The 17,445-nt window shown below is 44.3% G+C and overlaps 2 protein-coding genes across 2 annotated transcripts in view; one reads left to right on the top strand and one right to left on the bottom strand.

The window, feature by feature from the left end:
- Positions 1 to 17,445, bottom strand: part of FBXL13 (F-box and leucine rich repeat protein 13) — a 1,354,404-nt gene that overhangs the window by 816,895 nt on the left and 520,064 nt on the right. The window lies entirely within an intron of this gene.
- LRRC17 (leucine rich repeat containing 17) overlaps positions 1 to 17,445 on the top strand; it is a 250,265-nt gene that overhangs the window by 99,242 nt on the left and 133,578 nt on the right. Inside the window, exon 2 of the mRNA XM_078679379.1 lies at positions 9,355 to 10,230. Within this exon, the coding sequence (XP_078535505.1) occupies positions 9,474 to 10,230 (757 nt within the window). The 5' untranslated portion in view covers positions 9,355 to 9,473. The remainder of the gene's footprint in view (positions 1 to 9,354; positions 10,231 to 17,445) is intronic.

Raw genomic sequence — 17,445 nt, forward strand, 5'->3', positions numbered from 1 at the left:
ACAAATAATAAAGCAATACTATCACACAATGTGCTGCATTACATCGCATAATGTTTATTTATTATTATTTTTTTTTTTATATTTTTATTGCGCGAACAAATACCCGGAGGTGTCTCGGCGCATGTGTGAACTAGCAGGACCACGGTGATAGGATTCATTGGTCAAACAGCCATGTCTTTACGAGCCTACGGAAACTTAACAAGTTGGGTGCATTTTTGATATTTAGTGGAAGAAGGTTCCAGAGTTTTGGTACAGCCACTAAAAAGCGACGGTCTCCCCAAGTTGCCGTTCTGGTACGAGGTACAGGTAGTAGGCAAGTATTGGCAGATCTCAACAGTCTTTTGGGGGTGTAGACCTGGAATGCCTCAGTCAAGAATTTAGGTCCTATGCCGTGCACTGCCTTATAAGCAATGCAGAGGGCCTTGAAGTTGATGCGGCTCTCTACTCTAAGCCAATGGAGCTGGCGGATAGCAAGAGTGGTAGGTTGGCGGCGAGGGATGTTTAGCAGAATTCCGGCAGCCGCGTTCTGTACTGACTGTAACTTCACCAGCACCTGTTTCTGGGTGTTAAGGAAGAGGGCATTTCCATAATCAATTTTGGAAAATACCAGAGTGGTAACTAAGGTCTTCCCAGCAGAGGTGGGGAGATAAGGCAGCAGTTTCTTTATTTTCTTTAAAATAAAGAAAGCAGAGGAGACGACCTTGTTGACATGGAGGTTGAATGTTAATTTGCTGTCAAAGATAACTCCCAAATTTCTTGCTTTTACCACAGGGACGGGTGGAGAGCCCAGTTGATTAGGCCACCAAGTGGGGGACCATTCTGGAGCAAGATTGCCAAAGGTCATAACCTCGGTTTTACCCGAGTTAAGCCTTAGGCAGTTGGAGGACATCCATGTACTAACAGCAAGCATGGCCTCCTGGAAGTTAGCTGCCACTGCTGTGCCGTTTTTGTGGATCGCCAGCACCAGTTGGGTATCGTCTGCATAGGAGGTTAATCGTACCCCATAGGCCTTTATTACCCTCGCTAAGTCCGCTACATAGATGTTAAATAGCGTGGGACTTAGCGAGGAGCCTTGGGGTACTCCACAAGGTAGTGCAGAGACGGGAGAATAGAAATTGCCCAACTTGACTGTCTGGGTGCGGTCGGCCAGGAAGGATGAAATGAGGTCTCTGGCCAAACCGTCTATACCCAGAGCTGTGACACGGTCGACCAAGATAGCATGGTCGACCGTGTCAAATGCTGCAGACAAATCCAGAAGAATCAAGATGGCCACTCCTCCCTGATCCATAATGGTTCTGATTTCGTCAGAAGCTTTTATTAAAGCGGTCTCCGTCCCATGTCCCTTCCTGAAGCCAAATTGCGTTTCGTCTAAGAGTTGGTGAGTGTCGACGTACTCTGAGAGCTGTTTGTTCATCAGAGTTTCGCAAATTTTGGCCGGGAAGGGGAGACAGGCAATAGGTCTATAACTGACCACGTCAGAGGGGTCCAGGGAGGGCTTCTTCAATAGAGGCTTAATCACTGCCTTCTTCCACGGGGCTGGAAAACAGCCGGTATGAAAGGCCGTGTTGCAGATTTCCATAAGTGGGTGGGAAATCACCTCACTTAGATTGGCCATCACTGGGGGGGGACAAGGGTCCAAAGGGGATCCTGACTTAGTGATAGAGATAAGTCTGCTGATTTGATCTTCTGAAGTATCGGCGAAGTCCAAGAAAGGGTCATGATTTATATAGGGAGTTTCCTTTCTTCTGACAGTGGAACTAGTCCCTACATCTCCACCAAAGGATGCATAGATGTCTGCCACTTTAGTGGTGAAGAAATTAGACAGAGCATTACAGAACAGTTGGGATGGTTCTGCTCCAGGACCCGATGGAGGAGTGGATAAAGAATTGACCACTGAAAAGAGTTCTCTGGCCGAATTCCTAGCATTGTCAATTTTGGCCGAGAAATAAGTCGTTTTCCGAGCGATGATGGCCCTTTTATATAAAGTTAAAGCATCTTTATAGGATTGCTTAGCTAAGGGGCAATAAAATTTCCTCCAACGTCTTTCTAAATTCCGACAATGTTGTCGGTGGAGTCTGAGCTCTTCTGTATACCATGCCGCTGAGGGCGACCTTCTATTAGGTTGGATAACTTTTTCTGGAGCAACCTGATCAGCGGCATTCTTAATCCAGTCATGGAAACCCGAAGCTGAAAGGACGGGATTGGATCCTAAGGTAGGGGAGGATAGTGACAAAATATTTGCCATCCGAGGAATATCAGCATTCTTCTAGGCACGGATTGCTGCCCTACTGGGTGGTCTAGAGGCAGAAAGGTTAACTAGGGGAGTATCAATAGAGAGTACAATGGCCCTATGGTCGGTCCAGGTAAGGGGTAAAATATCAGATACCTTGATGAAAGAATTATTTGTAAAAACACCATCTAGTGTGTGTCCCACCAGATGAGTAATTCCCTTTACCAGTTGCTGAAGTCCTAGAATGAGGAGGTCAGCAATAAGTTGGGAGGTGTCATGGTTTCCATGTTCTTCCAAAGGGAAGTTGAAATCTCCCAATATTGTGTAGTCAGTGGAGCCTATAATATAATGATTTAGCTCAGATAGGGAGCAGAGAAAGGAGTTGCGAGGTCCGGGAGGTCGATAAAGCAGAATGCCTTTAAAAGTTTGTTTACTATTAAGATTAATTGCGAAGGCAGCAGCTTCCTTTTCTGGCTGCATAATTTAGTTAGGACCACCGCATTGGCTGTTGCATTCCCTTCCAATAAAAAAATAATACACACCACACTTAGATTATGATGATTTCTTACTAACAATACTAGTGGGGCCCCCATCCAACCCTTTAATCTTGCCACAATGTCTGTACATATTCATCGATCACATTTATTAGAAGGTCCTATATTCCTACTTTTTAAGCACTTCAAAGTGATATTACATACTTTCCCCCATAACCAAATCTGTATTTAGCTCCATAATTCGCACCACAACATGTTTCAAGTTATTATAGCTTGATGGGATGGGACTGAAATGTAAATTCTAAGGGATGGTTATTTTAGACTGTTTTTACGTTGCGCTTGGGCAGCGCATGCGCTGCTCTGCGAGGCATGCTGTATTGAGGTAGGGACTTGAATCTCTGCCCACTCTTCGCCCACATTTTTCATTAGCAGGTGTCATTGCCCACTGTAAACTGTGGCTGTTCATTGGTCAAAAGGCTTAGTAGTCCCTCCTTAGTACCGCATTGTCTCATTTTATAACCTCCCACGGCAACACCCCTTATTACGTTTGTTGTTGCCCTGTAGGCTTTGATTATAGCCTCCAAGCACTGTTTTCTCAAATAGCTTTGTCCTGCCTTCTGTGGCAGGCAGGACACGCTCTCTCCTAAAACTTTAAAAAAATGTATAGCACACATTTACAATGCAACAGGTCTCGCATTTGCAAGAGTTTATGCTATAGGCATAGTCTAAACGACAATCCATTTATTTATCTTTTTTAAACCTCAACGCAAAATAAAAGCATTGTCCTTTACAAAGCCAATATCTCAAATTCTCATAAAAGCAAGACCTATTGCATTGCAAATGCTTGTTAGACTTCACAATCTGCACAACTGCAATCCGTACTTTAATGGATTGCTTGGCTGCACTTAATGGACTGCTTCTTTCACTGCCTTCAGATATGTAAAACAGACAAGCGAAACTTCAGCCCAATATAGCACCCTGTCATGAAATTTGAAAAGCTCTGTATATATTTTTTGAGATGTCAACATAAACTTTTGAATTTTAAATGAACTTTTGGAAAAGCTGTTGTGAGTAATTTGAATTTCAGAAGGTTGTGGTGAAAATTATGAACAACAAATGGTGTACAGAGTTCCCCCGGGAGAGCTCAAGAAATTTGGCTCAACCTATAATTCTCTCTCGTGATATCTAGACAAGGGGTGAAGAAAGGGTCTCAAGTGTGCAGTGTAGACCCATATTCCAGAATGAAAAGGTACCTCACACAGGCTATCGACAGGACCACAGCTGTAGCCCCAGTCGATAGTTGTCCAGCCTCATCATCGGTACCCTGCTCCTTCGGCAGGCTGGCGGTGCAATGCCCGTCGGGCAGCTGTGAAAGCTGCACTTTTGGTGGAGATCTTTAATTCTGGGCCAGCGGGTGTGTGCGTGTGAGGGGCCATTGTGCTGGAACCCACGACAATAAGCACCACCCTCTACAAGAAAGAGACGGACAGGAACAGCCTGCTACATATAGCAGCCACCATACTAAGTCCCTGAGGGATAACCTACCATTTGGTCAGTTTCTCCGCCTTCGGAGAAACTGTAGTTCTACTGATGACTATAAACGACAGGCACGCTCCCTCCAAACCAAACTCCTGGACCGGGGTTACCCCACCCGCCTCCTGAAAGATTCCACTAAAAGAGCTCTCAATAACAATAGAGAGGCCCTTCTCGAGGTGCACCCTAAGGTACCAGACGATAAGATCACTTGTGTGACCTCATTCACCAGGAACTCAATATTTATCAAAAAAACTGTCAATGCCCATTGGGGTATCCTGAACTCTGCAGGACTGGAGATGCCACGTCCACGTTTCGCTTTTAAGAGGACGGCAAACCTCAAAGATACTCTTGTACATACACGCCCCAAGAAGACTACTGTTCAAACTACCAAGACTTTGTGGGATCTCCCGCCTGTAACTGGACACTATCGGTGTGGCACATGCGTAGTATGTCCACAGACCATCCAGGGCAAGTCCATTACCCTGAACAACAATTTCACATGGACTTACAGCAAGCATACGAACTGCAACAGCTCTAGGTGCATATATGTCCTAATGTGCCCTTGCAACTGTCTATATATAGGGATGACCATGCGCCCTGTCAAGCAAAGGATAATGGAACATAACAGTAACATTCGTTGTCACAAATCTCACACCAAACTGTATGACCATTGCAAGGATAAGGAACACCCCCCTGAGAGCATTCGATGGACTGTGATTGAATCCCTACCACACCTTAATCAACAAGCACTCTTCATGCATGAACAGAGATGGATACATCGCTTGCAGTGTGATACGTTGGGTTTAAATGACGGGGTGCCCTGGACGACTCTCGCCAGATAGTCATGATTCTGGACACATTGTCCACGGTTATTTCCATAACTGTGCATCCTTTTGACTTTAACACATCTAACTCCGTTCCAAGATGGCGCTCACACTAACGCGCCCGAGGTGTGCAGTTCTTCACCGTCTTCCTTGTCAGCTAGGCTTTCCGTCGCTAAGCAACGTGACGGACACACCCTGTCTGTGCGCGCGCTACCTCCCTCTTTTAAACCCGGAAACGTTCTGTTCAACCATGCCGGCTGTCCAGACCTTGGTTTCCTGTGGGAGGGGTAGGTGCAGAGCAGCTTGCCTGCAGCGACGCTAGAGGTAAGGTGTGGGGCGGGTTCGTTACCGGCTGGTTGTTTTGACGGTTTGCCGACCTCTCAGTATATCCGTAGCAACCTTGATCTGTGTTCATATCCTTCCCCACTGGGCACCTGCCCCGTTGTCTTCTTCCTTCGTAGGGCTCCCTCATCTCGCTGCTGGCCCCACTTGGACGGCCCGTGAGGTTTCAAGAAGGAAACATTAGGGGTAAGTGCGCCGATTGGTGCACAGAACAATTATTCCCCACAGAGTGTCAAACTACGTTCGTTTTCGGTTTTCACTGTGTGGCTCTCTCATTTAAGTATAAAGAGTCGAACCTCTCACGGTTGGCTGACCAGTGTCACCCACCACCGCATCTCCTCGAGGGGTTTGATTGCACACGCGCCTGGTCACTAGATACAGGCGGCAGTGTTCATTTGACGACATGGTTCAATGTAAAAGCAGCACGCAAACCACTGTTTAGTGCGAGCACCTTCCACGCACTGATCAGAATCAAGTGGATTCTGTTTCTCTCTCTCTCCCGCACGGTAAATACTTGATGCTTCTAATATCTAGGCAAAGCCATTCACTGGGCACGCATGTTTGGGATAGCATGCACACAAACACAGAAAATAAGTCACCAGTAACTTACAGTAAAGGAGTCATTATCTGTGTTTATACTTTTGTTTCTCTTTTCTTTTTCAGTTCCAGAAGGTTCCCTCAGTGGAACCATTATGATACGACACTACCTCAGGTCGTATACTGGTGTCCTGACAAATTTTTAAAGGAACCAAGTAATTTATGAGCACCCAGGTCCTGATGAATCGCCCTTAGGGCGTGAAACATGTTGACCACTTCTTGCACATAAAGGGTTGAATAAGGGTTGGTTCCATTACTTGCCACCCCTTAGTACCCCTTTTCTTTTTATTGAAGCAGGGAGCCTGACCAATAAAACATTCACCAACAGGACTCCCCTGACTTCTTTTAACTTCACTACCACGCTCACGATTACACTCCCTTAGGCCCCTCACACGCACACACCCGCTGGCCCAGAATTAAAGATCTCCACCAAAAGTGCAGCTTTCACAGCTGCCCGACGGGCATTGCACCGCCAGCCTGCCGAAGGAGCAGGGTACCGATGATGAGGCTGGACAACTATCGACTGGGGCTACAGCTGTGGTCCTGTCGATAGCCTGTGTGAGGTACCTTTTCATTCTGGAATATGGGTCTACACTGCACACTTGAGACCCTTTCTTCACCCCTTGTCTAGATATCACGAGAGAGAATTATAGGTTGAGCCAAATTTCTTGAGCTCTCCCGGGGGAACTCTGTACACCATTTGTTGTTGATTGTTGTTAGGACAAGTACATTGGACCCCCTTAAAAATTGTCCTACCTCCTTTCCCCCTTTTTGATATCGTGAAAATTATGAAGCCATATGCAAATTCCGTATTCTGAAAAAAGGTGTTAGTGGGGTTTTCCAGCACCACAGTAACTATTGTGATATATATTTATAGTGTATTTTTTTGTGAAGCGCAGCTAGAAATGGGAATAGATGTGAAACCAGGTGTTCCATACTATCAAGTCACATGCCTTCCCTGTTTTAAGTAAAAGTACTGCTGTATGGTTGCTGTCTGCTGGTATACCCAGCCTGAGCCTTAGCCCTCTGTGATTGATCATTATGATTTTTGTGGGGTGAATTGCGATAGATCTCTGTCATTGTTTGTATGCCTCTTGTACGTCTAACATTCTAATATATTTCTGAGGATCATCTAGTCAAAGTTAAAAATAGATTGTGGTCTATGTGATTGACATTGCTTGGGATTGTTTTAAGACTTCTGTAGTACTGTTACGTGTGCTTCTCTGGTAGATGTGGGTAGTATCCCCTTTTCTGCTAAATATACGTGTAAAACATCTAGTTTTTGTGTTAGAATTTTCAAGGTATTAAGTTTTCAAGAATTTGCAAGTGAAGTATTGCTTTGTTCACCATCTAACTCTACCTTACCCTTCTCCTTGTGTTGTGTGTCAGTTGCACGTCTTGTATGTTTAGGGTGTGTCCTAGGCTGATCTATAAAACGTACAATGCTTTTGTAAGGCTGTTACCCCCCCCCCCCCCATGTCTTTCTCCTGCTGAGGTTTTCTACGGCTGTCCTAATTTCCTGGCACATGTTGTGCCATACTAAGTGTCATCTGCATTCTTCAGTACTGCATGTTCCATGGGAAAGGGGTACACGTGTACAATCAAGTGTAATATTTTGGAATATTTTATTTCTCATAGTGTGGTGAATTTGTGCCTTTCACAGTCTGTAACCGTAATGATTTCAGCAAGTAGTATCACTGTGTATGCCTGCACCTCCTGCTCGTTTAGCGCCTCCCAAATCCACCTTGAGTTCTGTTATACTTTTTATTAATAATTGGAGTCTTATACTGAGTTTATGATTGGTTCTGGTTTGTTTTGAATCCATTGTTCAGCTTCTGATGTTTGCTGCATAGAGTGGATGGGCACCCCCACATACCATTATGTTAAATGTATTCCATTTTATCCCCACATCTTCAATGGAGTGTTGATTGATACCAAAATTGTGGCTACTGTGCTACAAAGGCGTCCCTTGTTTGCAATATCTTGGAGTGCATCAACTCACCATATGTTGATCCCCAGCTCCGGGCCTCCTAAGGTTAAGCTCAGTTAATAGCAGGGCATGGTCTAATCTGCAGTCCAGCATAGGGTCTGACCTATAGGAACATTTGAGTATGCAGCTAACGTGCCCTCAACAGTCTATCTCTGTGTTCACTGCTGTGGTGATGATCTTAGTGACACTCTCTGCTATATGTTAATTGAGTGTATTTTAGGGACACACTCTACTGTATGTTAACTGAGTATATTGCCATTTATGAGACAGACGCCGCTTCCTGTTGATGCACTTGTCAGCATGAGGTATGTAGTTTCTGGTTCACTCTTAAGTTTTACCGGGGTCACAGTGGCTGTGCCTCATGCTCTGTGTACACCGCAGGCCTCCGTTCTAATGCAGTTGTCGCTGATGCCGCTACCTGACCTGTTTATATTTTATGTGGACTTTTTCTGTTGAAAAATAACATGACTAGATAGATTACTCGAGAACTTCTATTATTCAGTTGTCTGGGGTATTAAATCTAAATCTTTATCTAAATCTGGCCATGCCAATGACAAGCCAGCCAACCAGTGGGTTTAAACCAGTATTTGTTGAGGTAGGCCATTGATCAGAGCGTCGCCTCCATCCAAATATGAGAAGACCAGACTTGCACCGTTGTTCTGAAATGGTTGATGAAAGGCAGAGTTGTATTTTTGTTACAGGAAGGAGACGGGTACCATGCTGTGTAGGTTTTTCCTGGCATGCGCTCTCTAAAGGAGAGGTTTATGTAGAGGGTGGACCAGAGTCATTGTAGGATGGGAAATACAACTGTGAATGCCTTCAGAAGAGGGCAATGCTTGTCAGTTATTAGTAGAACAGTACGTCTATTCTCTTCTCAATGACTGGCATGTACTAACACAACTGTAACCCTTCTGGTCGGTGCTGAACTGGTCAGTACATACCCTCCCTCCTCCTTGTTATAGCTCCCAGTCACAGGGGCTTCCTTGTTGTAACCCTCAGCAATGAGCTACGTGCCTATCTATATTCTACTCAGAGGCCCAAAACACACACATGCTGGCAATCGTAATGTCCAAATGCACAAGCGCCTTTTGTGAACTGCACTGTTTGCAAGGTGAGTGCAAACACCGTGTGTTTGTGCAGACGTTTACCACCTTGGTCTGCCAGCTAGAATTGAACCATTGGGGCTGCGGGTGAGCGCAAAAGACCTCCTCAGCCAAAAAACACTCGAACCGTGGCAGGCAGCTTGTTGTTCACACGTGTTGAAGCGGCTATGCACAATTAACTGTTGGGAATGTTTGTTTTCTTGCTGCGACTTACTGTCCTACTTCTCTTCCTACGCAGGGACTCCTCACGCCCCAGCTGCGGCTCATCGCTCCAGGGCCACCCTCGCCTCGCCGGCCAGAGGCAACGCTCGCGCTGCTGCAGCCGTCACGCGCCGTGAGCCGGGCCAGCTGGATGTGATGATGCGCGCGCTCGCCCTCGCGCTGCTGCTGCTCCTGGTCTGCAGAGCTGCGCAGTCCAGGAAGACGAGGAGGGACAGGGAACACCATGGGCCGGCCAGCACGTCCAGGAAGGCCTCCAGCACCGTCAAGCGCTACGCGCCAGGGCTCCCCTGCGACGTCTACACGTATCTGCAAGAAAAATACTTGGACTGCCAAGAGAGAAAGCTGACCTCGGTGCTTCCGGAGTGGCCCGAGGATTTAATACACATGCTGCTGGCCAGAAACAGGATTCGCAAACTGAAGGATAATATGTTTTCCAGATATCAAACCTTAAAAAGCCTAGATTTACAACAGAATGAAATATCAAAAATCGAGAACATGGCTTTTTCTGGCCTGAAACAGCTCACTACATTATTACTCCAGCACAATCGGATTAAGGTGCTGTCCGAGGAAGTGTTCATTGCCATGCCTCGTCTAAACTATCTGCGCCTTTATGACAACCCATGGAACTGCACCTGCGAGATGGAATCTCTGATTACCATGCTGCAAGTGCCAAGAAACCGAAATCTGGGGAACTATGCCAAGTGTGCGTATCCGCACGGGCTGAAGGACCAGAAGCTAAAGCTGGTGAGGCCGGAACCATTGTGCATCGGAGAAGAGGGCGTCCCCCCCAGACCGATACAGGGCTCCACCAAACCAACCACGCCAGCTGTCGATTCTTCCATCTGCCACATTTTTTTATTCCCCGTTCTAATGCTGGACTGCAAGCGAAAGGGTTTGTATATTCACTATTATAAGCAATGTCTCACATTAAGAAAGACAATTGACAATGTGTTGATGCAACATGCTCTGTGTATTGTATAACACCTCTAGCCCCGATTGTAAGTCAGGTGGAGTGAAATTGCACTATGAAATTCCGTTCTACCTTATTCAGTGTGGGCCACTGTACTGTGCCCGTTACCTAGTGTTCCTGGGTGTGGGAACATCAGGCCCCATTTTTTGGGCTGTAGTCATTTCACCCAGAGAAGTCACAAGAAGTTTTGGCTGCAGTAGCAGACATGTTTCAGCCCCTCTTTTTTCCAGGTAGAGGAGAGTATGCACAGCTCCCCCGTCAGAAACCACCTTTGCCTTCCTTGCCTTACTCCCCACATCTGCCTCTCTCCCCTCCCACTTCTTAAGCAGAAGTATACATTTACCACCTGTTCTGTTGGTAAATGCCCTGAGCAGGTGGTAAATTTCCTAAGTAGGTGATAAATATATGCATTAAACCCCAAGAAACTGAGAAATGCGGTGATTTTATGACAAGTAAATCAAATTTCACACAGTAATTCCCCATTCCATGGATCTTAATTGTTATTGCACTGTACTGGACCAGATTTATCGCAAAGTAACAATACATTTCCATGCAAATTTTCTGCTTGCCTCTACTGTACAACTCCGATCCAGGGATTTAGCCAATCCTGGCTTTTTAGAGAAAAGCATTTTGAGACTAATAGTTGCACTTTCCATATTAAGTAAATCGACTTTAAAGTCCCAACATGCAAGGGGTGTTGTTTAAAAAGTCAGAACTGGCAAAATATGTCACAATTGGCCCATGGATATTAACAACTAAGAGTATGTCCCCATTTTGTATTTAGTCCCTCTTTACTTTGACTAGCACTTGCAAAATTTTAATATAATTTCGTAGCCCATTCTGTCACTCTAGAATGGTTTTCCTGCTCTTGCACCTGGACATGACTCTCAAGGTGTCGACAGGAATGATGCATTATGAAAGTCAGATACAGTAAGATAGTAGCATCCCATAAAAGTATTCCAAAAGTGTTCTATTTTTAGTGAAGTATCGTAAATTCATAGAACAAGGGCTGTAAAAGTGAGCATTCCTAATATATATATATATATATATATATATATATGTATATATATATATATATATATATATATATATATATATACACACTCACACACGCATACACATACATCTCACTGAAAAAATGAAAGGTTACAGGGACTTTTTAGCTAGGCTCAGATTTCACTCGTATGAAACCAGTGAAATTGAGCACTTATAGTTATCAACCCTGGGCGTAGTTTGCGTAGTAGCACTACGCGTAGCTACGCGAAGTGCACTTGGCGACCTACGCGAACTGCGTAGTGCACTGTGCAAAATGCTGTTTGCACTGATTGCACAGTGCCGGATGCTTGTCTGCGCTGTGCAATCAGTGCAAACCGCATCTTGCACAGTGCAAGCGGTCGTTTTCTGCCATTCGAGTAGATTTCTACTTGAGCGACAGCTTTCTCAACACGGACTGGTAGTTTCTCATCGCGAGCGGTTGCGAGCATAAGCGACCACTTGCAATGAGAAACCTGACCTCCTCGCGTTGAGAATCTCGCCGGAGGTTTATTTTCCACGCTTGCGATCGGCAACTTGATGTTGCTGATCGCGAATGAGGAAAAAGTCTTGCCGGGATGTCATTTTGCTCGCTCGCGGTCGCCAACTTGCCGTTGAGAACCGCAAGCGAGCAAAAAATGACCGCTGCACTACACTACGCTACGCGTCTTTGCACTGTGCTACGTGCAATTCGCGTAGTGCGAAGTAGCGCAAACTTCGCAAACTATGCGAGCATAGCGTAGTGCTTCGCCCAGGGTTAATAGTTACCTGAGTTAGCTATAACTTATGCCCGCAATGCACTGCTTATGACGTCACATATTACATCACTCATGATATGGCCAGTGACATCACAGATGACATCTCTGATGACATCATCAAATGCATAAGCATTTCATAAATGTTTGAGACTTAAAGTTATATACAGAGCTACTGCATAAGTTAAATTACTATTATTTCTGTACTACTAATAAGTGATAACATTTCTAATATATGTAATCTGAGTGGTTGTGTGACTGTGTGTGGGTGAGTGAGTGGCTGTATGGGTGAGTGAGTGGGCATGTGAGGGGCTATATGGGTGAATAAGTGCGTCTGTGAGTAGCTTTTGTGCTGAATAAGTGGGTGTGAGACTAGTTGTGTGGGTGGGTGTGTCACAGGATGTATGGCTGGCTGTGTGAGTGGCTGTATGGGTAAGCCACTGGGTATGTAAGTGGCTATGGGTGAGTGAGTGGTTGTTTGAGTGGGTGTTTGGTTAATTGAGAGGGAGTGTGAGTGGCTGTATTGGAGAGTGAGTGTCTGGGTGAGTGGCTGTATGGATGAACGAGTGGACGAGTGAGTGCATGTATGGATGTGCGAATGGGTATGTAAGTGGTTGTGTGGGTGTGTGAGTGGGTGCATAAGTGGTACATGAGTGGTTGTATTGGTGAGTGAGTGGCTCTGTTGAGTGACTTTGTGAAAGACTATATGGGTGAGTGAGTGGCTGTGTGAGCATGTGAATGGGTAAGTGAGTGGCTGTGTGAGTGGTTGTATGGGTAAGTGAGTGGCTCTATGAATGTGTGAGTGGCTCTATGGATGAGTGAGTGGGTTTGTGACAGGTTGTATAGGTGTGTGAGCGGGTGTATCAGTGGTTTGTGGATGTGTGAATGGTTCTGTAGATGAAGTCATCAGTGATGTCACTAACCATGTCATGAATGATGTAATAGGTGAGGTCATAAGCTATGCATTGCGAGGACGTAAGTTATAGTGAGCTCAGGTAACCATACCTGCTGAATTTCGCTAGTTTTGTACTAGTGAAATTCAGCCTAACCATAACGTTCCTGTAACCTTAGTTTTATCCAGTGAATTTCTAAGGTTTTTTAAAATTCTGTTTCCTAACTATAATATCCCTAAAACCCACTTTCTAACAGAAGCACACCAGCTTCAAGTTCAACTGTAGCAGGTGTGGTTGACTGCTTGAAAATGTAAGCACATCCACAATAGCATCACACCTCTTAAATGTATTCAGAGCCAATCACAGACCTATTTACTTTGTCTACTAAATCATTACCTATTTTTAGTTATTAAATTATTTTCGCCACCCAATTATACCTTTTGTGTAGTTTGCACTGTACGGTAGGAACTGAACATTTGTGGACCGCATAACCGTTGGGATGGTACCAGACTGATTCATTGCACTCCCTCAGGAAATGTCTTCCTATGGGCCAGCTAGCTCACCATAAGCCCCCTAACCCTAGGCGGGTGGCAAATCGTTCCAGCAACCACTGAACATGACAACCGTGATCCCCCAAAAATCGTAGTAACAGATCTAGAACCTTTTTGCTCAGTCTCTCGTGCAACCTTTCTCTCGTAGAAATATACAAGGAATACACAGTGGGACATTTTCAATATTTATTGAACCAATGTGATTGTTGTATAACATGTATGCGCTGCAATGATCTATAGACAGAAGCAAAGGAAAGTTATTAGAAGTATTAGGACAGTGAACAGAATAAAAAGTTCCACCATCCTGCTAAAACAATGTATATGCAAGCATATAAAACAGTATAGAAATTTGGAGTACTCCGACTATGCATCCCCTAACCTAAGTGCCTTGAGGGTGTGTGTACTGCCAAGAATCCCCATACTGGATGATCCAGCCTCTGTCACCTTGAGGGAAAGAATGTAGGTCCCCGTTGTGGTAAAAAGCTGAAAAACCCTCATTGAGATATCAGCAGGCTGCTGAGCCAAAGCATCAGCATGTAGAGACCTTGCAAATGACAGCAAAGAGTTCCTATGCCAACACCTGGAAACAGATGCATATTTATAACAAAAGGCTTCCTTGTCTTGGGCACAGATCTGGGTCAGGCCGCCATTGTTTATGTGTTATAGATAGCTATGCCGTCGTATGTATGAAACAAATATTCACAGTTGCACAGTGTATGTATAGACCGTGTAAATTATTTTTCAAGGAATCAAAACAGTGTTCTTGCGAAGTTGGTTTGTAAGCAAGGATAGTTACCTAGAAACTAGCTGCACTCTCACGGTTGCAAATGTGTGGCAAAAGACATTGTGTGAGAGTGAAGGCAACTTTAAGAAGAAACTCGTTTACATGTAAGCCTAACTGGAACACATGCCAATCCTTTGCTTAAATCCGGTCCACTCCTCCATTTTAACTGCCTTTCATTCTACCAACTGTCACATTCAGCTGCAGCCTTCTCTTGTGTTCTCCTGCTCCTTCCTTCAAAATGGTTAGAGTGTGGAGTGAGGGTCACAGCTATGTTTTTTGGGCCAGAGAGCGTGCTAGAAAGAGTGGCATTGAGAGGGACTCAGTTTGCCAAATGTGGACATTACTTGGATTGGCCAGAGAGGTTTCAAGTGGCATCAATTGCTGGCTGCTTGAGAGCGTTGCAGATTGCCAACATGTAGGCCTCTTAATTGTGCACTGTGGTGGCAATGACCTAGGCACTTTTACTGGGGTAGGATTGGAAACAGCAGTGAAGTATACCATTGGACAATTAATGGCACTTTCCCTTGTTCTGCCTTGGTATACTCTATCATTTGCCAAAGGCAGAAATGGAAATTAATACACAGCTTCTCTCAACAAATAGACAAACGATAAGCTACATGTAGCACAGCTATGGGCTGAAGGCCTCTATCAAATCATCTGAATTTTTACCGTATGATGTAGAATTTCCAACAAGTTTATTGGTATACAAATGTATTCAAAGCACATTCATCAATTAATATATTCAACATATATCATAGATTTTTCGTGTACATCTATATCCACATAGAAATGTTGTAGTCACATTCAATGTTGTTTATAACGAGTCAAAACTTAAAGATTCCCAATGCATTTCGGGTTCTGAACTGAACCCTTCATCAGGGGATATATACCACGATTCAAAAATAATATTGAGTATACAATGTTAAATGCGTTCTTCAGTGGTTTCACTCTGGATCTATAACACAAAACAACAGCGGTGTCACAAGTACAATTGTGCTGGCATACATATTTACTTTGTAACATTGATGGGAAGTTGCTGGGGAGTGACACTGACGGGAAAATTAAGATGGTGTGTAAAAGAGAAGACAAAGAAGAAAAAAAGAAAAGAAAAAACACCCGTGCAACGTGAAAGGATGTTCATTAAAACGAGAAATATTGTGATAATCTCCTGTGTTGAAAATGTGCCGCCCAGAATTGCAGGTACGTTATTAAATTAAAGGGACTAACCTTCCAGAGTCAGAACTTAAATATGGAAGTCATTCGAAACGTTGGTAATTGCAGCGTTCAATAAGGAAAGTATTGAGATGGGCTATTGAGGACTGGCTTCTCGTGAGTTGGAAAAACTCAAGGTAGCTTAAACATGCAAATACGTTCTTACCAGACGGACGACCCGAAGGTCTGAAGTCTGCAAGAGACAGCAGTGAAAGTTTCCTGAAGTCGGATTAAAAAGTTCCTCCCTAAAATAGTAAACGGGCGTGTAAGTATCCTGCTACTCGATGTCTAATCATGTAAAAGAAACGACACCCAAAGAAGAAGTCAAAAGAGTCTTACCGGGCAAGATCGATACTAACTCGGTAACCGCAATCTTGTAAGTTGGTTATGCTAACAAGAAAAGAATTACGTCGGTTTAGTTAAAATGTGTAAAGAGGCCTAGTTACTCCTGCCAAACCAACGGGAATATTCCCGTAAGAATCACTCACCGAATCTGCTACAAACAACCTCCGACGCCATATTCCTCAGGTTCGGGAATCAGTGTGGGTCACATGATCCGGGCGGATTAGCGAAGCACGTGTGGGGCTGGAAGCAGTAGAGTGGCGGCTTCTACAGTCAGATATTGGTCATGAAAAGAGCACCTTTCTTCTTGAACTATTACACTTCGCGCTGTACCACAGTTACTTTACTTGGCAAGGAGACTTTTACATTCAGCGCACGGGAAACTCAATGGGATTTCCTGGAGCTCCCTCCTATGCAAATACCTTTATGTCACATTTTGAAGAACAGTTCATACTATCAAACCCACACTGGCAAGACAATGCAGCTTTGTTTATACGTTATATAGATGACATTCTAGTCATCTGGACAGGCTCTAGAGAGACACTGGAAGAGAGTATCAGAGAACTAAACAACTGTAACCCCAGAATTCAATTTACCTTTGAAATCAACACTCACAATATTCATTTCTTGGATATAGAGATTAAGAAAACACCCTCAGGTTTAGAGACATTGGTATACAAAAAACCAACAGATGTCAACAATGCCTTGCTTTTCTCCAGTGCGCATCCATATTCTTTAAAAAAACATTTTCCCATTTCTCAAATGATGCGGATCAAAAGGATTACTTCAAACCCTGACACATGCGAGGGACTGATGGAACAACAATTGACTGCATATAAGGACCGTGGATATCCTGAAACCACACTTAAAGAAGCTGCACACTTAGTCTCTCTCAAACACCGTGAAAATCTTTTGAAACAAAAGGTGAAAACACCGATGAAACGAGAAGTATTTGTCATTAAACATTCGGTACAGGCTCCTAAAATCAAGTCCATAGTTAGAGATCGTTGGGAACTGATAGAAAATGAACCGGATTTTAAGCAAGTATTCCATGGCACACCACTTTTTGCGCATACAAGGTCTAAAAACCTTAGAGAATTACTGAAACCCACAAAGACAAAATCCAGTGTCAAACATAAGGGCATGATGAAATGCTATAACTGCGGGCAATGTGGCAATGTCATCACAGGCAACCAGTTTACACATCTCCACACAGGCAAAACAATTCAATTACATCATACGTCAGATTGCTCCACAGAGGGGGTAATCTATGCTATCAAATGCCCCTGCGGGCTAGTATACGTGGGCCGAACGAGTAGAAAAATCAAGACTCGCATAGTTGAACACAAAAGCCGCATTTGCAATAAAAACACAAATTCATCACTTGCCAAACATTGGGTAGAAGCATCACACACCATCCCCCAACTATGGTACACAATTTTAGAATGCATCCAATCTCGAACAGGTATAGACATGAACACAGCCCTGGCTCGTAGGGAAACCCATTGGATTAAAACCCTTGGAACTGTTATCCCAGGACGTCTTAATGACCGTTACGAATTGTTATG

The sequence above is a fragment of the Lissotriton helveticus genome, chromosome 1_1, assembly GCF_964261635.1.
Source record: "Lissotriton helveticus chromosome 1_1, aLisHel1.1, whole genome shotgun sequence".
NCBI classification, from domain to species: domain Eukaryota; kingdom Metazoa; phylum Chordata; class Amphibia; order Caudata; family Salamandridae; genus Lissotriton; species Lissotriton helveticus.